The sequence below is a fragment of the Podarcis erhardii genome, assembly GCF_964252035.2.
Source record: "Podarcis erhardii genome assembly, chromosome: 6".
NCBI lineage: Eukaryota > Metazoa > Chordata > Lepidosauria > Squamata > Lacertidae > Podarcis > Podarcis erhardii.
In genome coordinates this window covers 3,050,767-3,078,092 of record NC_138510.1, presented here as the reverse complement: position 1 = coordinate 3,078,092, position 27,326 = coordinate 3,050,767, and the positions used below count along the sequence as shown (strand labels likewise).

At 48.6% G+C, this 27,326-nt stretch overlaps 1 protein-coding gene across 6 annotated transcripts in view; it reads right to left on the bottom strand.

Annotated features, from left to right (window-relative positions):
• The window catches only part of NOL4L (nucleolar protein 4 like), a gene marked incomplete at its 5' end in the record, with an annotated part of 145,986 nt that overhangs the window by 15,947 nt on the left and 102,713 nt on the right, over window positions 1-27,326 (bottom strand). For all 6 annotated transcript variants that reach the window (XM_081867679.1, XM_081867680.1, XM_081867681.1 and 3 more), the window contains one exon: window positions 19,356-19,497. In XM_081867679.1, coding sequence (XP_081723805.1) covers window positions 19,356-19,497 — 142 coding nt within the window. The remainder of the gene's footprint in view (window positions 1-19,355; window positions 19,498-27,326) is intronic.

Genomic DNA, 27,326 nt, shown 5'->3' with positions numbered 1-27,326 from the left:
CTGGTTGGAAAGAGAATCAGTATGAGAAGAGTTCCACTTGCATATGAAAAATCCACGGTCAGATCCCTCCTTAGCCAGGAACATCAGTGCACAATGTGCCTTGCAGGCAGAGATACGCGAGTCAGATGGGCGGAATACACCTTGCCAGTACTCTGGCCTAGTCTCTCCACCTCTCTGCCAGTTCTTGCATGGTGTGAATTGCTACCCGCTTTGTCACACATTTCCATTTTGTGCCTGGTGCCTGCCTAGATCCATTGGGCATGGGGGATCTCCCCACTCCCGCCAGCATAGTTCCCTTAATGGGGGCAGATCCCTGCCAGTGAATGGAGAGGAGAAGGAGGGCAGGAGGGAGAGGAATAGCCAGCCTAGCAGTTTGAGAGGCTTTCCCTCCCCCTGTTCTCAGCTCCTTCCCGGAGGGAGGCTCCCAGCTTTATCCAATGATGCCTCTCTGAAGGATTAAGGAGAATTATTCCTGGCCATGGAGGCACGAGCTGCGCACCAGGCTGCTGTGCAGTGAGCCCAGGCAGGCATTGCCACAGCAACAGAGCCTCTCCTCCTGCGCCTGGCCAATGGCAGGCCTCCCCAAAGGCCAATGGGAGAAAGTGTGTGCTGCCTCGGGACCATCCTTTCTGCCTGCTCCTTGGCTTCTCCCTGGATTAGCAGCAGCCCCCGAGCTGCCGCTGGAGCGCCAACAGCACATGGCAGTGAAAGGCTGATCTAGTCCCATCCACTCTCTGCAGCACAGGCCGGCAGGAGAGAGAAGTTTTAATGGGCCCCTTTCCCTGCAGAGCTGGCTTTCTCCGCTGACAGCAGAGGGAGCGGAGATGGCTTGTTTCTAATGGCAAGGATCACAGAAAAGGATAAAGAAAAAGGCCAAGGATTGAACTTGCTGGAATTTCTTTCCCCGCCCAAGGAATGAGCAGGATCTCATCCCCCAATTGCCCTTGAAGTCGGACTCAGCTGGTTAGAGCGTGCTGCTGATAAGGCCAAGGTGGCAGGTTCGATCCCCATATGGGACAAGTGAACATTCCTGCACTGCAGGGGGCTGGACTAGATTATCCTCAGGGTCCCTTCCAGCTATGACTCCATGAAAAGGATGCCTTACTTTCCAAGCCTTCCAGGGCATGGCTGGCTGGGGGGGAGAAGAGCAGAGGAGCTTTTCTAGATTAATGATAATGAACTGAAAGATCCCTGTGCAGGATCCTGCCCCCCGCCCCACACACCAGCCTCTTTACTCCATCCATACACTGCTGTTATTTCTATATCACTAGTAATGTGCATGGATGATTCGGTTATATAGGGTTATATACAGAGCAACAAGCAAAAGTCAAGGCCCTGCCTTGGGGAGCGTACAATCTAAGCCTATACTTTGAAGTGGGGGTTGGGGGTGAGAGAGACAGAGAGAAAGAGGGGGAAGAAAACAGATACTAAAGGGTAAATGAGACCCACAGTCCTCCCACTAGCCCCCAAAGCATTGTGGGGATGGGGGAGGCTATAATGAAGTTTTCACATTTATTGCTGTGGCAGGTGTGAAAAAGGCAAATTGCATGTTGGGGATGATTAGGAAAGGGATTGAAGATGGACCTGTCAGGATTATAGCACTGTTATGCAAATCTGTGGTGAGAAAACACTTGGAATGTCCCATAGAGTTATGGCTGCCTGACCTCAAAAAAGATGTAGCAGAGCTGGAAAAGGGCAAGCGACGGGGTCAAGGGACGGAAGCAACTCTCTTGGGGGAAATGGTTGCGACATTCGAGGCTTTGTAGTTAGAAGAAAGGCGAGCAAAGTCTGATAGAAGTGTGTAAGAATATGAATGGTGTAGATAAAGAGACATTTCTCCCCCTATCCCCAAAAGTACTAGAACCTAAGGGGGGGCATCCAAAGAAGGTAAATGTTGAAAGATGCAGGGCGGACAAAACAAAGTGCTTCACGCGGCGCACAGCTGAACTATGGAACTCACTCCCACAAGATGTGATGGGGGCCACCAACTTGGATGGCTTTAAAAGGCAGTTAGTCAAATTCACAGAAGGTAAGGCTGCCAATGGCTACTGGCCACACCTGGGGTATTTTACCGACACCATCAGAGGCAGCACGCCCCTGAACACTAGTTGCTGGGAATCACAAGTTGTGCGAGTGCTGCTGCACTAAGGCCTTGCATATGGGCTCTGCATTGGCCTCCGGAGTAGATGGGCTAGTGGCCAAATCCAGTGGGACCCCTCTTATGTTCCAAGCCAGAATCTGGGCTTTCTCATCTGAAACTGTGCAGGTTTAAAATGCAACGTTTCAATATGCGCACCCAAGCACACGTCACTCCCGCCCACCAGGTCAAGCGAACCTAAATAACTTACCCCAAATAAGGAATGTTTGCTAATTGGCATAAGTTATTCATCTTCAAGAATTAGGCACTGAGTCCTTCTCCAACCATGGTGAACACAAAGAACTCTAAAGACGGCCTTAATTATTCTGGATTGCTGGGGCCTGAACTGCCCCCCTCTCCCTCACATATCCAGCCTGAGAACTGAGAAAGGTCCCATATCCTGTGCAAATCCCAGTTAACCAGTCATACTGGGTTGCTTCCTATGCTCAACTGCAGCAGCTACAAAGGGCTGAGTTTATAAGGAGGGTCTGTCTGCTGGATCAGACCAAGGTGGGTCCCACCAGAACCAGCTTCCTGTTCCAAACAGCTGCTAGCCAGATGCCTCTGGAAAGCTCATCGGCAGAGCGTGATCCGCCTTCCCATGCTGTATGCCCCCAGTGTCCAGCAGTCAAATAGAGGAGGAGTGCCTCAAAATATTGGCTGCCAAGCCTGGAAGCTCTCAATAGAGCGATCCTGAGAGAATTGGACTAATACTTTTTAAGAACCACCAATGCTAGCAGCCATCGCTTCACCGCGTGGCATTTTACTCCATGAATTACCGTATTTTTTGCTCTATAAGACTCACTTTTCCCCTCCTAAAAAGTAAGGGGAAATGTGTGTGCGTCTTATGGAGCGAATGCAGGCTGCGCAGCTATCCCAGAAGCCAGAACAGCAAGAGGGATTGCTGCTTTCACTGTGCAGCGATCCCTCTTGCTGTTCTGGCTTCTGAGATGCAGAATAAATTTTTTCTTGTTTTCCTCCTCCAAAAACTAGGTGCGTCTTGTGGTCTGGTGCGTCTTATAGAGCGAAAAATACGGTAAATTTGTGTCATGTCAGTCTGCTCTGAACTGCAAGAGGTCCCAAGTACTCGTATTAAAGTTTGAGCATCTAGTGGCCTTTTATAAAGAAGAGACATAGCGTGGTGGGGGAGGGGCATTTTAAACCAGAGTGGCAGTCCAGATCCCCACCCCCACCACTGTAAAGCCCCTCCTCGTGCAAGCATTTTGGCCCCGCAAGGGGTGGGAGTGGCAACTGGGAGGAGGGAAGGTCAAGGGTGGAATCCTCTCCCCCACCCGCAAGTGGCTTTTTCTTTCATTCAGAAGCAACCACTGGGACTGCCATGACATGCATCCTCTTGGGACATGTGCTTAGGCCAGACTCCTTGTCCTTCCCTCCAGCATTAATCCCTACCAAGCCCAACAGCTACGACTCCTCAGAAGCAACAGTGAGGGCAACCCTAACCTTGTGAAGAATACAGAGAATACAGTGGTGCCCCGCAAGACAAATGCCTCGCAAGACGGAAAACTCGCTAGACGAAAGGGTTTTCCGTTTTTCGAGGCGCTTCGCAAGACGAATTTCCCTATGGGCTTGCTTTGCAAGACGAAAACATCTTGCGAGTCTTTCGATTTTTTTTCGCTTTTTTCTCCCTTTTTCTAAGTCACTAATAGCGCTAATCCGCTAAGCCGTTAAAAAGGTTGCTTCGCAAGACGAAAAAAACCGCTAGACAAAGAGAATCGCGGAACGGATTCTTTTCGTCTTGCGAGGCACCACTGTACAAAGATTAGATGGACTATGAAAGAATTTAAGGAAAGGAAGTGACTGAAGAACAGATGTAAAGGTGAATTAGATAACCAAGAGACGTGTGGTGAATGAGGTGGAAGTCTTTTATAATATTTTAACTAGGATTTATATATCGTAATGTTCGAAGTATTAATTTGGAATAATCAATTACAAAAAGTATTTTTTCTCTTCATTCTTTTTCTTGTTTCTTTCTTTTATCTTTCGTTTTTCTTCTTTTCTACTCTGCATTTTGGAAAATTGTGTAGATAAATGTTTTATGTATGGTTATGTATTGTTTTTATTTCTTTATTTCTTTTCATTTTTTTGGTAACATTTAATAATATTTAATAAAAATATTAACATTACAGTGAGGGCAACCCTGATTTTCCACAGACTCAGCGACTGGCATCTCCAGCGGACTTCCCACAGTCTGCATGCAGCCACCTGGCTCAGCTGTTCACCTGCACTGACAAGTGGGGAGGGGAATTAATTCCCCCCCCCCCCTTAGTATTCCACCTCTTCGGCCTCCTTTTCTGGTGCAGTACGAATTCTCCCCATCACTGCTTGCCAGACAAAGCCTGGAAACTGGCTTATCAACTGTCTACATGGTGGAGTTACCACTGTTCACCCACACCTGCGCAGAGGAAGGGAGGGAGGGAGGGAGGGCAGCAGGTGATGTGGTCCTGGCCCAAGAACAGCTGGTGACGGCTCAGGAGTGTGGGGAAGAGGAATCGAAGCCAGACTCAGGGTGGGCTGAGGAGCACCACAGGCCTACAAGGAAGAAGCCACAACGCAGAGTACTAACCACTATACAATCACGGCCTACGCAGAACTGGACTATGCAGAACTGGATAAATTACAGGGAAGATCAGATATCTACGAGACCAAAAGTTTATCAAGGACTGGGGAAAGCTGGTGGAGTATTGGGAAGGTATAAGTGATAGAGAAATAACGTTGGTGGCATTTAAAGAAGCTCTGTAAAAGTTGAATAAATATTGCAAAAAAGAAAAACGGGTATTAAAGAGTATACCAAAAGGCAATAGTGAATTTAAGAAATGTGTAATTAAAAAATTAAATTTGGATGATTATCAGAGAGGCTGAAGGAAGTCCAAAAGTGAAAAATTTGTTAAAGCTGAAATGTGATGTGTTATGTATTTTTATGTGAAAATTAATTTAAAAAAAAATTATAAAAAAAAACAAGGAAGAAGCCACAAGCCTGTTCCACATGTGGTCAGGAGCGGAATGGCACCATGCTGGCCATCTGCACTGACAACCGTAAGAGCAACCCACAGTTCTGTGGGCTGTTCACCCATGTGCAAAAATCCAACTTTGGGGTGCTGCTAAAGCTACAGAGGAGCCAGGTCTTTCTTTCAGTTTCGCCACAGATTCCAAGCCCTGACAGGCTGCTGCCACTTGGGGAATGAATGCATCTTCTAAGGGACAGCGATTTGGCGGGTGGGGAAGAGACATTCAGAAAGACAGGAGAAGAGAGACCACCCTTGTGCTGGGCGTGCTGCCTTTAACACCAGAGACACCTGCACAGCTTTGATGGGAGGCTTAACACAGGATGAGGGGTCTGGAAACCAAGCCTTATGAGGAACGGTTGAGGGAATTGGGCATTAAGCCTGGAAAAGAGGAGACCAAGCGGCAATATGAGAGTCATCTTCAAATATCTCAAGGGCTGGCACTTGGAGGATGTCACCTGGAGGCTAAGACCTGAACCAATGGCTTCAAAGGAGATTCAAACTAAATATCAGGAAGAGCTGTCCAACAGTGGAACGGACTCCCACTAGAATTGGTGGACTCTCTCCTTCCTTGGAGGTTTTTAAGCAGAGGTTGGATGGCCATCTGTCATGTCTGATGTAGTTGAGATTCCTGCATTGCAGGGTGTTAGACTAGATGACCCTTGGGTTCCCTTTGAGCTCAACAATTCTATGATCCAAGCCCATGGCTCATGTCAGCTATAAAAATCCAACCTGACTAATGGGGGCGGAGGGGAGGCAGCTAGTGCTAGCCCCCCCACTGCAGTCTTGTTGCCCTGTCTCTGCAAGGCAGAAAATGTCAAGGGGACAGAGCAAAATGGCTCTTGGGGCAGAGGGCAGAAGGACACCAGCCGCTTGTTTTGCAGACTAATTTGGGAGCGGGTTTTGCCTTTGGAGGAGGAGGCAGCTGGCTTATCCTCGTTGCTGCAGTGCAGGATTTGCAGAGATCAGTAGGGATGGATTGGGGGGGGGTGTCGTGATCTCCAGCACCTGCTCCCTGACAGCCAGGGCAGTGGGGAAGTGGCCCACTTTAGGGGTCTTGCTTGAATGAAAGGGAGTGGGGTGGGCGGATGAGGAGGGAAGCACACGGCCATCTAAAGCGGAAAGTGGAATTATCTATGTGGGTGTGGGGCAAGTCGTTCCTCCTCCTACCCCATCACCAGCAGGGAGACAAAAACCTCTTTTGACTCTGAAGAACAATGAGCTTATACAAGCGCCAGCAGCCCACAGAAAAATCCTATGGCAGGACAATGGGCCCTCCCTCGGAGGCAGCCCCACCAATCACCACCCAAGGATCTCAAGGGCTCCCAGAATAATCCACCAACCAGCATTCAGGCTTCTGAAGTGGGGGGTTCTTCCTGAATATATCTCCTCCCCCCACCCCAGGCACCCCTGGAGGACCCTGGGCTTGGCACTGTCTGGGAAGGCAGGCAGGCAGGCAACCCTGTGGCGGAGGAGTGTCCCTTAGCCGCTCAAGAATCCCTGGGAGCTGCTCTGTCAACCTCCTGGAGAAAACAGAAGCCTCGGTTTCCATGGAGAGAAACGTCCTTCCCTCCGCATGGTTTTGAACTTGGGTCTGGCTAGAAACCAGACCGTCAGGAGCTTCCAAAGCATCCCACAGGCATTTCGCTGTAACAACAGCCAGTGAGACGTAAAGGGCCATCAATTATTCACTGACAGGAGGGGGGAGAGCAGGGAGGAGGGCAGGTGGAAACGAAAGCAGGCTGAGGACAGATTTGGGCAGTGGTGTAGCGGTGTTTGCCGACACCCGGGGCGCATGCAGACACACCGATCAGGGGCAGGGCACAGAGGGTGAATGGAGCCCACCTCGCCAGCCCAGCCCTTGCCCCCAGAGCCAAACAGGGCTGCACTGCACTGCCTGCCCACCTGTGCAGGGGGGAGCCTGGCCGGCCAACACAGCCCTTGGTAGGCAAATCCCCCCCCCCAATGCCTGCTGGGAGGAGAACTGGGCCAGGCCACACTGGGGTTCTCCGTTCTCGCCTCTCTCCCTCTGCGCCCACTCACTGTCTGAGCAAGGAGCAAGTGAGCATTGGCTGGACAGCCATTCCACAAGGAGTCAGAGACACAGCAGCAAGGCCAGGCTCTGTGGCCCAGAGACCTCCCTGCAGCAGGCAGGGCGGGGATCCCTGCGTGGGAGCACCTGGCTCATGCCCCCTCAAAACTGTGCGCCCAGGGTCACAGCCCCCCTGCCCCCACCACACTACATCTCTGGATATGGACCCTGAGCATAGTCATAGCCAAGTGGGGGGGGGTCACTAGCTTTAAATCAGAAGCACAGAGGGGGCACCCCCTCCCTACAAATGCCTGCGCTGACTGAAGCATTAAACAGCTCAGGACCACAATACCTCAAGGACCAGCTCTCCCCATATGAACCGACCTATACCCTGAGAGCATCTTCTGAGGCCCTTCCTGTGTGCCTCCTCCACAGGAGGTCCAGAGGGTGGCAACATGAATGGGCCTTTTTGTGGTGGCTCCCCATTGGTGGAATGCTCTCCCCAGGGAGGTTCGGCTGGCACCTTCATTATACATCTTTGGGCACCAGGTGAAAACATTCCTCTTTAACCAGTCATTTGGCTTATTAACATCATTGTGGGAAGGGGTTATTGGGTTTTTCTGTTTTTTCTTCTTGTTTTTATTATTTTGCATTTTTTATCTTTTATCTTTATGCTGTGAACCATCCTGAGATCTATGGATGGAGGGAAGGAGAAGGAGAAGGAGAAGGAGAAGGAGAAGGAGAAGGAGAAGGAGAAGAAGAAGGAGAAGAAGAAGAAGAAGAAGAAGAAGAAGAAGAAGAAGAAGAAGAAGAAGAAGAAGAAGATCTCAGCTCTTTCTTCCTGTGAATGTCTAAACCAGTCTCCTGCAACCTGGTGCCCTTGGGATGCTCTGCAGTACCAAAAGCAAAACAGTGAGCTTCTAGCTATTCCCCCAATATGACCGCAGCTGAGTCTGGGTGGGGAGAAAGAAAGGACAAAGAAGCACTGTCCTGGGAGCTGCCCTCTGCGAATGAAAAAAGGTGACTCCTTGTACCGGCCGACTCCCAGCCCTTCCCTTCCTCTCTTGTTGCCAGTGCTGGAGCTGCCAAGGCTGAGTGGCAGACGTGAGGACCAGTGGCAGAAGCACTTTCTCATTTGCCTAAGGCACCCAGCGCCCTGATGCAAGAACACAAGCCCCAGCAGGGCTCCTGCATAGCATGGCTCCCCCAAACATATATACAGCCCACCCCGTACTGGGGAATGAGTAATAATTCTTTAAGATGGGAGGCACTGAAACCCAACCTAATTTGGAAAGCCGGTCCATTTGACCTGGAATCTCTTCCCTCTGATTTCAGAGATGCCAGAGCGGGGGCAGGGGGGTGTTGAGTGGTGAAGAAGTAAGCTCTGCACATGCCCAAGCACACTCTCACCCATCTTGTTACTTTCCGCGTTCCAAGGCTGACACCTGCCCTGGAGGAAGCTTGAGGGTCGAACCGAAGCTCAAGTACCTCCCATGTAGAAACAGAGCAGAGACTCCTGTGGAACGTGACCAACAAACCCTTTTGGGGGGCAGGTGGGGGTCTATATTCTGTATGGGACCCTGCACCCTATTGCTGCAACTTAATTAGGCCGAAGACAATTCCCCCCCCCCATCGTTGCCACACACACACACACGGCGAGGTAGGTCTTGTAGACTTTCAAAAACAGCTTCACTTGGAGATGGGGAAAGTGGGGTAAAATAAATGATCAGGAACATCACGAACCATTATGGCTCTTTCCTATGACTTTCAACTCTCATAAGAACTATTACCTGTACCCAGCCTATGTTAAGTCAAAGGACTTAAATTATTTTTCATTCGGCAACAGCATGAATCTCTGTGCCATTCATTCCCTCTTCATCCTCATCTGTGCCCCCCCCAAATCGCAGTCCATTGTGTAACTTACTTTGCTTCCATCCATCAGGAAACTTTCCGAGTACCGGTAAATGTGCTCCATTTACATCATTTATGCTGAATTTAGAATCACCTGAGCGCTGAATATGCATGTTGCCTGCTGCTTGTATTAAGAGTAAGTTTCCCACCACAATCATCAGGAGCAGAGGGGAGGTCTTAACTCAGCCCAAGAGGAACAGCAACTGCTGCTTCTCCAGAGATAGCAGGAAGTGGTGGGGGAGGCCCCCTCCCAGCCCCTTCCAGACCTTGGGAGGTTCAACTTTGCCTTTTCATTTGTTGGGGGGGGGGAATTGAACACTCATGCTCTCTGGGGAAAGACAGACCTGCAACTGCAGCATGGAACTGTGTGGTTGGTATTTCAGGACCTCAAAGAATTTCAGTCTGGGTCTCGCTGGGATGAATCCATGTTTGGATACCCAACACTGGCATCTACAGTAGTTAAAGAACCCGGCCATTTATGTGGCGCTTCCTTCCCCTAGATCAGTCATTGTTCCTGCCCCCTACCCACCACCACAGACCACCACTGTGTGCAACGGATCATCCCCACTGATTGTCCCCAAAGAACCTGCCTTAAGAGGTATTACGCCGTTTCTGTTCTCTTTTGTGCATTTTTACATTCCCTTAATTTTTCTTCCCCGAAAAAGTTTGTCCTTTTTTATTTTTTAAGTAAAACCCCTCGAGTGTCATTTGCCACTCTGCGCATGCACCAATTCTAATAACACTTGACATGAAATGGTCAAAGTTAAGCAGCAGCATGAAATGCCACAGGTTGGGGGGGGGTGCAGTTTAAGAGGAGGAGGAACGAGACGGTGTGCTGGGCCAGGAAACAGCAAGTCAACTGACAGGAGGCAGGAGGTACTCCAGAGCATCCTTCTTGGAGACAGATAGCTTTGGCACAATTACCCATGCCCTCGCAACAGTCAGGCTAGATCAACACCAGGGCTTTTTTCAGCTGGGACTCCCTGGAACTCAGTTCCAGCACTGGAGAGCCAGTGAGGTGTAGTGGTTAAGAGCGGTAGACTCGTAATCTGGTGAACCGGGTTCGCTTCCCCGCTCCTCCACATGCAGCTGCTGGGTGACCTTGGGCCAGTAACACTTCTCTGAAGTCTCTCAGCCCCACTCACCTCACAAAGTGTTTGTTGTGGGGGAGGAAGGGAAAGGAGATTGTGAGCCACTTTGAGACTCCTTCGGGTAGTGATAAAGCGGGATATCAAATCCAAACTTTTCTCCTTCTTAGGTGGATGCCATTGCCATTATAAGAGAACCAGGGAGGTGTTCATGGTAGTTCCGGCACCTCTCTTTCAAGAAAAAAAAAGTGCTGATCAATACTGTATATGGGTGGTGCTCTTCAAAGCATCTGGAAACCACAACTGGTACTAAATACAGCAACTAGGTTGCCAGGCTGGGCTCAACTCTTGCGAATATATCATACCATGCTGAAAGATCTCAACTGGACACCAGCTATTTTGCATGCTCAACTGAAGGCACTAGACTTCAACTTTCAACCCCCAAGAGCCATGGGACCAGGATATGTGAAGGACCCTCTTCTTCCAAATGCATTTGCTTGTCAGCTAAGATCTTCAGAAGCTCCTCCATCTTCAGAGATTGCCTAAGGGAGAGGAGCCGTTTCCATGGTGACACCTTTTAGGGGTCAGGTGAAGTCCATTCTGCTCACCTAGGCTTCCAAAAGTCCAACAGGCTTTTATGCTAAGTGGCCTCTCCTTTTTTAATAAGCTGGCTTCTATTTTATGTATTTTTAATTACTGGCTACAAATAACGAATCTGATGCTTGATTCGTTATTAGCTTGTTGTTGTTTTTTTTACTGATTTTAACGCTTTGTTGCTTTTACTGTTATTGTACTATTTTTGTCAGCTACCTTGAAACTTCTGTAAACAGCAGGATATAAATTCTTTAAAACTAGGGTGCTACCCAGGGCAAAGGGCATCACCCCAAGAACGCACCTGGCAACTGGGCATAAAAAGATCTTCATAAGAATAACCTGCAGGATCAGGCCAATGACCCATTATGTCCTGCATCCTGTGCTCACAGGGACCTACCAAATGCCTATGGGAAGCCTGCAAGCAGCGCATGAGCGCAACAGCACTCTGCCCACTTGTGACTTCCAGCAACTGGTATTCAGAGGCTTAACACCTCCAAAAGCGGAGTTAGGACACAGACATTGTGGCTGGTAGCCACTGATGGCTGGGTCCTCCATGAATTTGGGAGCCAGTTCCACAGCTTAACTAAACGCTGCTCCTCAGTGGTGGTGTTCCCAAGGCTCTGTTCCTTGGCAGAGGACTTGGTGAGTGCATCATTCTCCCTTGGGAAGCAGAGGCCACAAGGACCACTGCGTGAAGTGGCATTGCCTTCCAGAGGTCAGGAGTGCTGGATGCTGATCTACACACATTGTCCCAATCCTTGCATCACCTGACACGAACTCTACCTGCTCTGTTGATGACAAAGCCTTTTTCCCAATGCCTTTTAGCTTACCCTTCTGTGCCAAATCCATTAGCACTAATTGGCTCCCTTCTGCCATTCTGGGGGTTTATAAGCATCTTGCAGCAGGATGACACCCAGCCAAAGACTTCCAGGCAGTAAGAGCAAAAGAGGGGCGGGGAGAGACTTGAGTCACCTTTTGCTTGCTTTGGGTCATCTATTGTTCTCAAAGGCTGCATAAAAACTGTGTTGTAGCCAACGTTAGCCTTACTCAAGAGTAAGACCCGCTGAAATTAAAAGGCATGACAAACTTAGGCCCATCACTGGGTCAACTCTGAGCATAACTTAGTGGATACAACTCTATAGCTGTATTGACGGGCTGCCAATACCTGTAACTTCCAGCCTTTTGTTCATTTTCTTCCTCTGGTTTTGCAGGGTACTCTGGCACTTCAAGCATGGGACCTCCACTTCTGCAGGAGCATGCCCCCTCTGGATACAAGCGGCCGAGGCATTGTTGTCGTTGTTGTTAAGTCGTTTAGTCGTGTCCGACTCTTCGTGATCCCATGGACCAGAGCACGCCAGGCACTCCTGTCTTCCACTGTCTCCCACAGTTTAGTCAAACTCATGTTAGCAGCTTCAAGAACACTGTCCCACCATCTCGTCCTCTGTCGTCCCCTTCTCCTTGTGCCCTCCATCTTTCCCAACATCAGGGTCTTTTCCAGGGAGTCTTCTCTTCTCCTGAGGTGGCCAAAGTCTTGGAGCCTCAGCTTCAGGACCTGTCCTTCCAGTGAGCACTCAGGGCTGATTTCCTTAAGAATGGAGAGGTTTGATCTTCTTGCAGTCCATGGAACTCTCAAGAATCTCCTCCAGCACCAGAATTCAAAAGCATCCATTCTCCAGTGATGAGCCTTCTTTATGGTCCAGCTCTCACTTCCATACCTCACTACTGGGAAAACCATAGCTTTAACTATACGGAGCTTTGTCGGCAAGGTGATGTCTCTGCTTTTTAAGATGCTGTCTAGGTTTGTCATTGCTTTTCGCCCAAGAAGCAGGCGTCTTTTAATTTTGTGGCTGCTGCCACCATCTGTAGTGATCATGGAGCCCAAGAAAGTAAAATCTCTCACTGCCTCCATTTCTTCCCCTTCTATTTGCCAGGAGGTGATGGGACCAGTGGCCATGATCTTCGTTTTTTTGATGTTGAGCTTCAAACCATATTTTGTGCTCTCCTCTTTCACCCTCATTAAAAGGTTCTTTAATTCCTACTCACTTTCTGCCATCAATGTTGTGTCATCTGCATATCTGAGGTTGTTGATATTTCTTGAAAGCAATCTTAATTCCAGCCAAGGCATGCCCTGCTAGATGCACCCTAGATCTAATCCAGAGGGACCCTTTCTTACTTTGATCACATACCCACTCCAGCCAACATTTCCCCCTTTTCCTGCTCTCAGGAAAGAGAAGAGCACAAAGAAGGAATCCATCTCTGAACCATCTAACCTGCTGAGAAGACTCCACCCCAAATGCTCCAAACTGTGTTCAAACTGTACTTAAAGTAGGTGGTTGTGAATGGCACTCAATGGCACTTTTCAGTGTCCCCGCTTTGGAGTTCTGTCACAAGAGCAATATCTACTTGGTTTCTGAACATGAGGTGGATTTTTTCTTGAACTTATCCTGGTGAGAGGAGGGGAGAGGAAATGTAAAAGGTGTCCCAGGTGGGAAGAGCAGGCTAAATGGTTTCTGAACAAGACAGGCCACTCCTCATGAAAGTGTATTAAGATTATTTCCGTTAGTGTGGAGTTGGTATAGGGCATGCAAATATCCAGCCCTTTTTGAGTTCGATGGGTGGGGATGAGAGGAATGTGCTTCAGGAATGTATTGGTTTCATTCTGAATTCTGCTTCTACTAAATTAGACTGACATGGGAGAACTCTCCCCAGGATTTTAGTGTACTGCACATCTGCACTGCTCTGTCATATTGTGCTTTTTGTGCTTTATACAGCTCCTTTTGAGAAATCTGTGGAGGCTGTTTTCAGGGGTTTGTGTGTGCGTGTTTTGCCGTATTGGTAATGATAGGTGATTGAATTTAATTATGTTTTAATTGTTTGAAAGCCAGTTTTATTATGCATGGCCTTATTGTTACCAGTTACTTCTTTACATTGAAATGTTTTAATGGAATGAATTGTATTAATGGCAATTATGACATGAATTATTATTAAATTGTTTTATATGATTCTGATTTTATGAATGTTGCTTTATTATTGTTGTCACTTAATTTGTCATAACGCAACTCGAGAGCAATTTTACTGAGCAAACATTGCGTATAAGTAAATATGATTGATTTGATGTACCTGGGAAATGAATGTGGCCTGAGCTAAGCAGACAAGGCTACCATATTGCTTTGTAAATCCGCTGAAACAGTACAAGTCACTGAAATATCAGGTTAGATTCCCCCATGGCATTCTCCAGCCAGAAAGGAGCTGTAATCCAAGACACCTGGAGGGCACCAGGTTGGGGAAGGCCAGTCAAGATGAGCCAATGGCCCAACTCGCCACTCTGCGGTGACTCTCCAAAGTTTTTTCCTGCCAGGTTCCATCCCTGCATGCAAAGTATCTGCTGAATCACTGAACTACAGGGCCCTTAAGAGGACTCAGCATCAGCACCACTGCATACCTAATGACCTCTTTTGCACATCTGTATATTCTGGCACAATTTTCAGGGCACCTACTACATAGATTTTAATTAAAATTTTGTGAACACACAAGCACTTAACTGCATCTATAATATTTTTAAAAGAAGAAAAGGGGGGTGAAACACCAGCTGTGCAACATTACTGTCCTGCCATTCAAGAGCATTCTCTTTCTTTTCCTCAGGAATGAAACTGACTGGATCAAAAGCTGTTTACCATCCAGACTACTCAGTTTCACCCTCCCTACACTGGCCAGCGGCGTAGCGTGGGTTGTCAGCACCCGGGGCAAGGCAAGTAATTTGCGCCCCCTAACCCGGGGCAAGGCAAGTAATTTGCGCCCCTAACCCCTAACCTGCCGCCGCTGCCAGCTTCTTCTTGCTGCTGCCTGGGCTGGGGTATTTACGGTAAGGTAGCCACGGCGGCGGTGGCAGGTCCGTGTCAGGTGATCTGAGGCGAGTTGCCGCTGGCACTGCCGCCCAAACGACGCCGCTTGCCCGGAGGAGGAGGGCAGAGAGGTGAAGAAAATGCTACATGGCCCAGCAGCTGCAGCAGCAGCAGCAGCGGCGGGGCTGTGAGGAGGGGCTGCCTGGTGCGCCCTCCGTGGCCCTGACGCGTGGGGACCGCGACGAGCGCTGAGAGCCGCTGCCTGCTGGACGCCTTCAGCCCGGATGCGCGCACAGCTCGTCGGTTCTGCGAGACATGGGGCTCTGCTACAGCCTGCGCCCGAGGCTCTTCGGCGACTCTGGAGGCGGCGAGCGCCCCCCCCCCCAGATGTTGCGCCCGGTGCGGCTGGCCCCCCCTGCACCCCCCACGCTACGCCACTGACACTGGCACAGGGATGGGAAAAGCCAAGGCTCTCCCAGCGCTGCTGGACTACAACTCCCATGATCCCTGACAACAGGCCATGCTGGCTGGAGGTGATGGGAGTTGGAGTCGAACATCATTTGGATGGCCAGAGGTTTGCCAGCCCAGCCATAGTTAACTAGGAGAGGAATTAAGCAGGCTTCTCTCCCCGCCCTCTGAAGAGGCAGACCACTCCAAGTAACAACACCAAGTGAATAAGTTTCATTGGAAGAGGGCATGGCGCAGCTAGCAACAGACAGGATACCATACCAGGGGAGATGATTAATAAGAATTATGAACCAACTGTGAACTTCCCCCAGAAACTGCACATGCACAAGCACACATGGGTGTGAAGGGTGCTTGTGTCACAAGCACTGGTCATCGGGAGCCTGCCATGTTCTGGCTTTTCCTTGCTGCAGCCTGAGCTGTACCAAAAGGCTGAAGAACATTTCCCTGCATAACTCTCCCTTAGGAGAAAAACAGGGGTGCTATGTGTTTCAAGGGCAGCGATGGCAAAAGCCCTTCAGAACATTCTGAAGTCATTTCCCTGCAATTTGAGTTCCTTGCTATTAACTATTGATGTTTATTTCTCTTAAGACAGCGGTGGAGTGTGTTCTGTTGCGGGCAATCTTGGTCGGGGATCGCACATATCTGTGGAGCAGCAGGGTCAGAGGCAAAGGTGGGCAGAGCAATGGAAGTGACTTCGTACACCCTTGCAAAAGTCAAATGTTCCCCCCTCTCTCCATCCATCCATGCAGAAAGGGGCCTCAACGCAGTTCAGAGCCACATTCCAACCAGACAAAAGCAATGGAGGATGCAAAGCATCCTGTGACCTTCAGGGAGTCAAGGGGACAGACACGGGTGGGCCACATTTTGCTCCTGAGACTGAGGTTCTATGCCACTGTTCTAAGATTTTGATCCTGCTTATTCTCATTGGACTTTCAAAGCAGCTCACATTAATTCTATATTTCATTATAATTACCATCAATAAAATCCAAAGCTGTTTTAATTCCCAATACGTTTTACTGTACAAACTTTTCTTGCACTCCTTGACACCTAACCATTGACTTACTTCTAGTAGGTTTACCCACACAACCCCCTGAGAATGAGAGAGGTTGCTACTGTGTCCCTCTGGCAGATGGAGAACTGAGGCAGACCCTTGAGCTCATACAATACCACATGGCAGCGGAAGTGAGACTCAAGCTCTGCTTCCCCAGTACCAACACCAATACTCCATCTACCAGCCCAACCAACAAGCACCAAAGTGCAAGGCCTCGTAGTGATTTCAGGACACCAGCACCTCTCCAAACCTGAACCTGAACCCTGACAGCTACTGCCCAGGCTCTTCCTCTCAAAACCATACCTTCTCCTTTGTGTTATTGCTTCCTGCATTGTAGGGGGTTGGACTAGATGACCCTCAAGGTCCCTTCCAACTCTAGGATTATATTATTCCCCTTTTGACAGGATCTTGACATTCTTTGGTGAAACTTATGCATGTCTCCACCGCCAAACTTTGCATGCAAAAGGTCCCAGTTCAATCTCTGGCTGATAGAGATCCCTGTCCGAAAGCCCAGAGAACTGCTGCCAGTCTGCATAGACAATTCTGAGCTAGATGGACCAATCATACGATTCAGTATAAGGCAGCTATCTTCCTAGATTTCATGAGCAAATTGAATAACTAGACTGAGTGCTTAGGAAATACAAAATGCAAGAGGTGTGTATACAGTGGTACCTTGGTTTGCATACGTCTTGGATTACAAACACGTCAAACCCGGAAGTGCATGTCCCGGTTTGCAACCTTTTTTTGGATTACAACCCATTACGAACAACAACAACAAAAAGCACGCATTGGGTTACAACCTGTTTTGGTTTACAAACAGACCTCCGGAATGGATGGTGGTTGCAAACCAAGGTAACACTGTATTTGTTTCTGCTGGGCCTGCCAAATCTTTTACCCAGTTGCTTTTTTGCCACTGCAAAGTGAGGTTCTCCTGATAAATCTCAGTTAAGAGAGCAATCCTAACTGTAGCTGGGGAGCGCATGCTAGCAAGGATGGAAAGTATGTGTGGGGTGGTGGAAAGTCTCAGCTAGTTACTGCTGCAGCTTTAGGCTGGTGCAGAAGGGCCCAGATCCGGCAGAAAGACCCTCTGAGAAAGCTTCCAAGGGGCACTGTAACACCATCCCAATGCGCATTCATCTCCTATCCATCATACACCCTTTCCCCAGAACATACCTTCTCCTATGAAGCATTCTGAACACTTATTTCCAAATAAATCCCATAAAACTCAAACAGATCCACTTCCAACTAGATGCACATAGGATTGAATTGCTGACCCCTGTCCTCTGACAGTTGTAGAGGAAGATAAGCAAAGTCCCTGTAGTTACACTGGAGTTCGAGGGTCTTCAAAGTCCAGTGAAGCTGCAGAGACACCCCCCCCCCCCATTTCAAGATTCAGACTTGGAGCTGGACTGGTTTTGGCACTTGCCTATTGAGGCCCTCAGAGTGCCTCTGCTGCCAAGTGTCAAAGCAGCGCCACCTGAAGAGCTGAGTGGGAAGGGTGGGTTTTTGTTTTGGCACTAAACAGCAAGGGCACTCTGAGTGTGATTCAACCAAAGAGCACCAAAAAAGGAAAGCACCAGCCTTCCTCTCAAGCTCCCATCAGCTGTACTGTGCAGTCTGAAGCTCAGCCCAGCTGTGGAGGATGGTCCCTGCATCCTCCTCAACTCCAGGCTGGAGAGGAGAGACACCTTCACCAAAGGGCAGTGGGATGCTTACCATGGTGGCAGGCAGATTTCTGACTCACTGGATCAATTACCATTTTTCCGAGCCAGGACCCATTGAGCCTAGTAAGCCTCTAGATTTTGTTGCTACTTGTGGCTGCACAAATGGGAGAGGCTGTCAAGCATCTTGCAGGCCATCATGGTGGGCTGCACTGTTCGGTAGGGTTGCTCACAAACTGGGCAGGCTTATCCTGACAGTTCCCAGCGGCTTGTTAGTTAGGTCTGATCAGTTTCCAAACAACAGCAAAAGAAGCAAATTCTGCTCGAAAGTTTCCCAAGGTATTTTGAGACCTTAAGGAACCCCACCAGCCTTTCGTCAAAGGTGGAGACTTTGCAACAAGCTCTCCGTGTGCATAGAGGCAGAAAGGAACAAGGCCCCAATGCCCTGCTGCCATGGGCCCTGCCAGGGAGTGTGCTAGGACAATGGCCCTTTCTTGCTTTAAACATAGGGAGGTTTTTCTTCCTACCCCACCCCTGTCTCAGAGCAGCACAAGGCAGCTCTGGGTGCTCTCTGGGACCAGGCAATTCCTCTCGGGCTCCTCCAGCTGCCTCTGTGCAGAGGCCTCTGGGGACAATGAAGGATTCAAGCTCTCCAAGAAACCAGAACAAGAGTCAATCCAAATGCCATGGAGATGAACTTTGACCCAAACTCCTCGACTTCCACCCCCTTATTTACTTTCAAAAGCTAACAAGTTCTGCAGAGTTAACACAACACCTCCCCTTCCCAGCTAGCCTCCTCCCATGCATCCCACACAGCTCAACTTTGACCCCTCTTAATTACCTGCGCTCCCCTCCCCAGGGAGATTAACCTCCACTTCCACTCACACGCTTTCCTCCCATTCAAGCCACAACCAGCTGCAAGCCCTGCATGGCATGAGATCTCTCTACATGGCCCTCGACTTCGGCACCTATTCTAGTTAGAGGAACGTTCCGCAGCAGAGCTAGTCACGTTCAAGATCCTGCAAGTATTGTTCAGCCCTGACTGTTGCCAGGATGGCTGGGGAGTCACAAGGGTGGGAAAAGCAGAAGCACCCACAAGATTCCACCTGTGGGGAAAAATGCCAGTCATGCCTCCCACCTGTGCTTATAACAAGTTGAAGATGGAGATGACCTCGCAGGATGGTTTCTTCTAAGACATATTTTCTTATTTAGCCAAGCAACTGAACTGACAACAGGGCAGGGGAACAGTAGTTTTTGTTTTAAGACCTTGCAACAATGAAAGAAACATCATTTAAGCAGAGGCTTGACAACCATATGTCAGGAGTGCTCTGATGGTGTTTCCTGCTTGGCAGGGGGTTGGACTCGATGGCCCTTGTGGTCTCTTCCAACTCTATGATTCTATGATTCTATGATTGTAAAATATGTTCTCTATGCTCTGAACAGAAATTTTTAAAATTCTCATATATATATTTTAGATCTTAGGGCTTGTTACTTATTAACCCAATCCCTACAATACGTTGAACACCATCAGATTTAATGGGCACTCACCATCCTCCTGGCTGTGGATGTTCTGCGGGCTGCGCATCCCCTCCTCCTGACTAGGACTCAAACTGGAGTTAAGATGCTGGTCAGCTGACATCCATGTGGAGTCACTCATATCAAAGTCCTCACTGCTCACCGATGTCTCATCCTAGAGGGGAGCAAGAAAGGGTTAAAAGATAAACCAAAGGGAGGGCTGAGGGTGATTCCGCCTTTCTACCAGCCCTCAACCACCCACCCTTCTCTCCCCACCCCTAAATCCTGGCCCCTGACTTCCCCAGCACAGCCCATTTCCCACTGAGGCTTCCTGTTTGAAGATGTGAAGATGACGAATGACAGAGAGCTTAATTAAGGGCAATTAGGCAAGGCCTGCTTCCAGGGACAGATTGCTTTTGCCCTGCCTGACATCCACCTCCCCGTGGCAGAGAGCTGCCTGCACCAGCCTGGCTATACGAGCCATGCAGATGGGGCAAAGCTTGCGCATACTGGCAGGTTAGCTGCTAGAAGCAGGTAGCAGACAATGGAACGCTTGTAGGAACTGGGCATAGGAAAACAAGCTGCTGTGGTTGGAGCCTATTATACATACCAGAACCAGGAGATCCTGTATCCTGGATATTATTCATAGTCCCCTCGGCAGCATCTCCCTGCCATCGCCCCCGTCAGGGGACACAACATTCATGTCTAAGTCTTATCTTGCTTATCCTTCCAGCAATCCCAGGAGGTAGATTAAGAAAGTGTGACCCACACAAGGTCATCTGGGGAGCTTCTTGGCCAGTGGCGTAGCGTGGGGGGTGCAGGGGGGGCCGGCCGCACTGGGCACAACATCTGGGGGGGCGCTCTCCGCCTCCGGAGTCGCCGAAGAGCCTCGGGCGCACGCTATAGCAGAGCCCCATGTCTCGCGGAACCGACGAGCTGTGCGCGCGTCCGGGCTGAAGGCGTCCGGCAGGCAGCGGCTCTCAGCGCTCGCCGCGGCCCCCGCGCATCAGAGCCGCGGAGGGCGCGCCAGGCAGCCCCTCCTCACAGCCCCACCGCTGCTGCTGCAGCTGCTGGGCCATGTTGCATTTTCCTCGCCTCTCTGCCCTCCTCCTCCTCCGGGCAAGTGGCGTCGTTTGGGTGGCAGCACCAGCGGCAACTCGCCTCAGATCACCTGACACGGACCTGCTGCCGCCGCCGTGGCTACCTTACCGTAAATACCCCAGCCCAGGCAGCAGCAAGAAGAAGCTGGCAGCGGCGGCAGGTTAGGGGTTAGGGGCGCAAATTACTTGCCTTGCCCCGGGTGCTGACAACCCACGCTACGCCGCTGTTCTTGGCTATGTGAGGATTTGACCCTGGAATCTCCCACATCTGAACGCAACTATGCCACCAATATGATGCTGCTCTTTTACATTTTTCTAGTGCCATCCGGGTGCCAGGTGTTGCACAGACTATGGATGTGATGTGGTCTCTGCCTAGATGTTTTTGAAAATATACAAGGACGTGGCTGTTTTGGGCAGAACAGCAGCAAAAACAAAGAAACTGAAGAATAAAATAGAATAAATGAAGCAAGGATGGGCAAGAGGATCAAGGACCAATAGGTGAAGGAGATGCTTTTTAAGGGGAAAATTCAAGAAAGCCATAGCCAAAGAATCAGCAGTAGTGCCATTTCATTTTTGTGCCGGGGGGGGTGGGGGCTTAAGGAAGACCCTCAGTAAGCAAGAAAAAACTACTTGAAGATATATGACTCACAAAATCCAGTACATATTAAGAGCTTTTGCAGTATTTATTGGTAAAACACACCTTAGTAATTGTAGCAAAAGCTATCAAAAGAATCATGTGACACCTTAAACACTGACAAATTTATTTTGGCAAAAGCTTTCACAGACACAAGCCCACTTAGTCAGACACAAGGCTGTGAATCCACAAAAGCTTATATCATCATATATTTACTAGTCCTTAAGTGGCCACATCATATATTTACTAGTCCTTAAGCGGCCTGGCGTGCTCTGGTCCATGGGGTCACGAAGAATCGGACACGACTAAATGACTAAACAACAACAACAAGCAGCCACAAAAATCTGAATGCTTGCTACAAGAGACTAACATGAATTGCCCTCTGGAACTAACTATACCAGTGCTTAAAAACACAATACAGATACCTGATCCACCATAGCCAAATTCTAGAAGAACTTTAAATTTTTTATTTTGGATTACTGGTAGCGAAGGGTGTGGGGAGTGCCTTTATTTTAAAACCTCACCTGCAAAATGAGAATACATAAGCAGCTCAAGAAAGTGAGATCCATTTGTGGGATAAAGTACTCCTGTACTGAATATGTAAATGCATAAGGTGGCAATAGCTTGGTTCTAATCCAATACAAATCTGTTTGGCTCTTTTAGGCCTGATACGTGTTTGCACTGACTCCCTCTCCCTCTCCTATCTCTGATCCTGCTGTAAGCAAGTACTATGAATATGCTTTGGTTGTGCTGAGGACATTAAGCTCTCTGGGGAAAGGAGGGTCAGTGGATGCTGGTGGGGGGAAACTGAATTTTTTTAGTTCTGAATATGGTATGGGTTTATTCTGCATGTTTTTTTGTGTTCAAGTTTTTTGTATCAAAATATAAAAGCAATACAACCTACCTGCATTCTCCCACTCCCCACTCCTGGTCCACTTTTTCTTAATTAGCAAAGAGATGTGTGCCTTTGGCATGCCTGCCTGGTAGGGTTGCCATATTTCGAAGAGCAAAAAAGAGGATGCGTTTGCCAACTTCTGCTTTTAACTACGAATCACTATGACAGCTCTACCCATGAAAAAGAGGACATGTCCTGGAAAAAGAGGACATATGGCAACCCCTGTTTTTTATTGTTTGTGACAATAGTTACTCAAGAGTGTAGAGCCAACAAGTTGGCTGGCAATGAAGATCTTCCCCTGGGGAGAAAATCACATAGGGCTGAAACCGGGTGGAGAGTAACTTCCATCTGCTCACCTTAAACAGTGGTCTACAGAAGTGAGTCTCTCAGGCAAACGACCACAGAGAGAAAAGTAGCCTGACCACAGGCCCAGAGACAGGTGTGGTAGAAGATGGGACCATAAAGAAATAATAGGTAATTGTGCCACAAGCCCCACCTGAAAGCTGCATGCTCACATAGCCAATTATTGTGGAAGTTGAAGCCCGATAACATTTAGAGGGCCAGAGATTCGCCAGCCTTGGCCGAGAGGAACCCAACACAGAAATGATATTAACGGGAAATGTGGAGAGAAGAGCGGCAAAGTAAAATTAGAAAATGCATATAAAATGCCCCCATTAAAATGCTATTAAAGTCCTATTTAACAAATTATTTTTACTGATGGTTATACTAATATTTAATGCTATTTCCAAATGCTCCAAGCACTTCACATACATTATCACAATGATCTTACAACAACTCCATAAGACAGGCTGGCATTATTACCCCAGTGCTGGTGGGAAGCGGGGGCGGGGGGGGAGAGAGAGAGAGAGAAGGAAGACAGTTTGCCTAAGGAGCCTCCCTAATTCATTCTCCCACTCCAGGCACTTGATCATGTGGGCTCTAGTCCATGAGAGTTTCTGCTGCAATAAATAAATATTTATATTCATTTGTTATATTTATCAGTTCGTTGTGCAATGAGCCTCTAGGCAAGTGCCATACTAAGGCGCCACAGGAACTTGCTATTTGAGCAAACACAGTTTATTTCTATCCAGAAGCTTGCTTCTTCAGAAGCAGCAAACTTCCAAGAATCAGATGTTGGTGCTGAATAACGGAAAGTGATCCTCACCGTTAACGGCCCAGTAGCAAAAGTGGTCCACACTTTGCATAGTTAAGTTGGTTGCCACAGCATGAAAAGCACCAAACAAACTAAACAAAAATGCACCTCTCTCTATGCATAATGGTGAGCATCTGTGAGGCTCCCAGGCGCCTATACATATTTAAGGATGCACACTTGTCATTCACACTGCACTGCTCCCACAAATGCAGAGACTTGTTCACCTCTGGAGCTGAACAAAAGCAAAGGGAGCAGTTCATCCCACCAAAGAGTTGAGAGATGGTTTGTCTTGCCAAGAACAAACTGATATGGTGGGGAATCCCACTGCAGAGACTCCGCTGAAGTTAACAGGAGATACATCCTTTCTTGCCTCCTGCGTGGGCCAACGGACTTTGTGCAGGGGATGTTTCTGGCAAATTGTGCTTTTTATTCTCTTATCTCCTGGTGCCACAGGTGGCAGGTGCCCGTTTGAGGGTGCTCCTGCTGGTCTGCCAGCTGAATAATAATACTCTGTCTAAGGGTTCATATTTGCTGAAAGGGGAACAAACACACCCTCTCAAAGGTCGCAGAAAACTTTGCCTGGCATCTCCGCGGCACTTCCTATGGAATTGATTGCATTCCTGTCTCCCACTCCCGCGGTCAAGAGGACATTCTCATGTGTGCACCCTCTTTCTCTCCTCCTCTCCCTCCCTCCTTCCTAACCTTCACTCTGCTTTAAGGCACAGGCCTTGGATGGCTTCCAGAGCCGGAAAGGTCAGCCACAAGATTTCAAAATCATCAGCGTCACCATAAAGGCAGTTAAGAGCCTGCATGAACGGAAAAGCAGAGGGACCCCTCCCTGAAAGACCCCTGCGGCAAGGGCTGACAGAGCAGGACTCGATGAGAGCCCCTGTTCCGAGGCATTTGCTTTAATGGGTTTTCTGTCTGCCTTTTTCCTCCTGAAATGATAGGCAGACCACATCCCTAGTAATGGGCTAGAGCCACTGGGCATATGAACACAGAGTTGTTGTTTTTTGCTCTGTTTAGCCTTGTTCTTTGAACAGCTTTTCAAAGGCAGCAAAGACCATCACTGGCCCGCCTACCTCTGCAAATGAGCCTCAGACCAGATAATCCAGTGAGGATTTTGGGGAGGGCGTGGGAGCGGAACCCCCTTATCTCTTTTCAGCTTTTAGCATCTGGCAGCCAGGGGTATACAGCCTCTGCAGAGAAAGGCTGCGCTTCTGACAAACAAATCTATACTCCACTCATATATCTAACCTGTTTTTAAAAGCAGTTATTGGCTCTCTCAACATCCTGTGGCAATGAGTTCTATAGGAAAGGCAGAAAAAGATGTTGCTTGGACACCTTTTTTAAAAAAGGGTTGGTCTTAGAACTTCTCAAACATTTTTTTCAGACTCCTGGAAAGCTACTGCCTAAGTATCTGCTGCTGCCTCCCTTAGAAAGCTGATTCCTCTCTTGTTGACATAAGTCATTCAGATACGGGGAAAAGAGATGCTCTCTCCTGCTTGGCGTCCACCTGCTGCTTATCCATTTCTGAAGAGAACCCAAAGGAACTGCAACCCGTAGGGAAGCATTTTCTCCCTACTCACGACTTTCTAAATGTGGGTAACATAACCCATTCATTGTTTCATTCATCATTTATCCTGCAAAGGCTGAATGGTTTCAAGCTGTTCTTCATAAGGAAAAGTGCAACCTGGACATTTTAGTTACCCTTTTATGAGTCTTCTTGTCTGCTTGGGAGCAACAACAAAATTGCACATATACCATTTTAAAATGGAGAAGCACCCTAGCAGGCTTATTCAACTGCTCCATCCATTCCCCAGCGATCCCTTCATTTTCAGTGTACCGGCCTGAAGCCAAAAAGTTATGAGGGTCTGGACCCTGGCCTCCCTTCCCCAAACAGGCCCTTGCAAAGTTGCTCTACCCCCTCCCTCCCTTCTCTCCCTCCTTATTTTTCTTGAGGACAAACATCTTCAGAACAGGCCTGAGCGCTCCCTCTTCCTCTTCCTGTCCCGCTGGCTGCAGACAGATCTGCTCACACAAGGCAGGAAGTGTGGCTTCATCCTGCCTCCTCCCCCAGCCCCAAATCCCCACTGAGATGCGCCTTGCAGGGAGTTTCCTGGAATTTATGGCTTCTGCACAGCCTCAAGCCTGCCTGGCTTATAAAACGGGTTGCAGGACAAAACGGCCTAGAGAACCCCCTTGAAATTCAGATTTGCACAAGCCACAGGATGATCCACACGCTGAGATGTACCACAAGGGGCCTGTCACAAAGAACAGCAAGCACCCAACAGACCCTGCACCCCATTCTCCTTTGGCAAATGTACCAAGGGGACATACAACAATATGGAGACTTGCAAGGGGAGATGTCAGGAGCCTGCCTTAGTCCGGTGTGGCCAGGAGGTCCCGGTTCGAATCCCTGCTCAGCCATGCGCAAAAGAAAAAGTGTCACAGCCCCAGTTGCTTGCCTGTAAAAAACTGGGGAAGGTAAAGGCTATGTGTACGCAGCAGTTCAATGCGAACACAGAATTCAGCTTCCAGAGAATCTCAGTTTAAAATTCAAGTTTCTAGCCCTTATGGCTGTGAAAATAGGTTTGGAACTGTGTGACTAGTGCATGATGGAAGCTCAAGGGGTCAGGTTTGGGAGCTGGACAAGATTGCCTGTGGTCAGGGATGGAGTTTCCATGCCTTGCAGGGCTCCTTCCCCCATGAGTTGCAAAAGCAGAATAAATTAGGCAGAACAGGAGAATTTATACCAACAGGTCCAAATTAAATAAGTTTATACAGGCTGCGGAATTCCACCTTTCTTTTTTAAGTGGAATGCACACCGTTCTGATGAGTGTATTGCGGGCATGAAAAGATTTAAGGATGGCAGAGGATTCTCCATGTTGAACATGCAACAGAAATCCAAAATAAGGAAGAAAACAAGACTTCTGCACCCTACTTGCTATTTATTCTAGTCTCTATAAAATAATTACATTTAAAATGCACACAGGGGGCAGACCAGCATATTTTCTCCACCTCTTTCACTACCAACACCACAAACCTCAGCAGCTTGAATTACTGTAACCATTTACACAGTGTCCATCACTGCAAGTATCTGGGACTTGCCCAGGTAGCCAAACTAGATGTGAGGGTGGCAGGCCCATGTGTCAGAAACCAGTTACCACTGGATTCCTAGTGGGAAACGAGTCAGCTAGAAAAGCAAGAGGGTGGGAGAGATGTGCAGAATATTTCTCCCACATCTCTCACTCCACACCCACCATGTTTCTCCTGGTAGGTCTCTGAGGCATCAGGCAATTCTCACCAAGGCAAAAATATCAGGGGGGATGTGACTTTGGTAGTTAAGTGTGGGGGGTGGGGAGGCATTCGACACACACAACCATCCCACCTGTGCCACACTTTAGAGTGCCTCACTGATTCACTACGTTTTCTAAGATTCAGCACAATCCGCATTCTGACAGCTGTCATGCAGCTGTTAATGTGTAGTGTGGCCCTAAGTGAGCAGCTCTCACAGCAATCCCAAAATCAACACTCTCAAAATCCTCAGAGTGACACCCTGGGCCAATCACAATCTTTCTGCCTAACCTACCTCACAGGATTGTCGCAAGCACAACAATTTTAATTTTGGATCGCCTTTTGGCCAAAGATGCTCACAGAAAGGTCAATTAATGGACGCAAGTGGGAAGCATATAAGCTACCCATAGCTCCCAAGAGGAAGGTTGGAATAAACATGCAGCACACAGCCACAAATAAAAAGAATGTCCGTCAGAATAGATCCTACAGCACCTTCCACCATGTGGAACAAACAGTTGACTTTCCACACTCACTCTTATGTGTCCAGGTCGGGAGAGAAGAGGGAACTCATTTTCCATGGGATTCTTCTTACACGTAGATAAGAAATGTCTAAAGTAACACAGAGCTCTCACTTCTAGTTCCCATTTCAAAGCTGAATTTTGTGGTGTGGGCAGAACCATGAGACAGATGGAGACACCCTCTATATCCTTGGAACAAGGAACCTGTGGACCTCCAGGAGTTGTTGGACAACATCACCAGTGTGCCACACATCAGCATTGGGGACCACACACTTGAGGTGGGAGACAGTTTTGACCATCTGGGTTCCACCATGACCATCAATGCTGAGCTGCACAAGTGTATTTGGCAAGGAAGAAATGGCTCACCTCTCCAAAAGGGTATTGGAGAATGGGATGCTAATGACCAA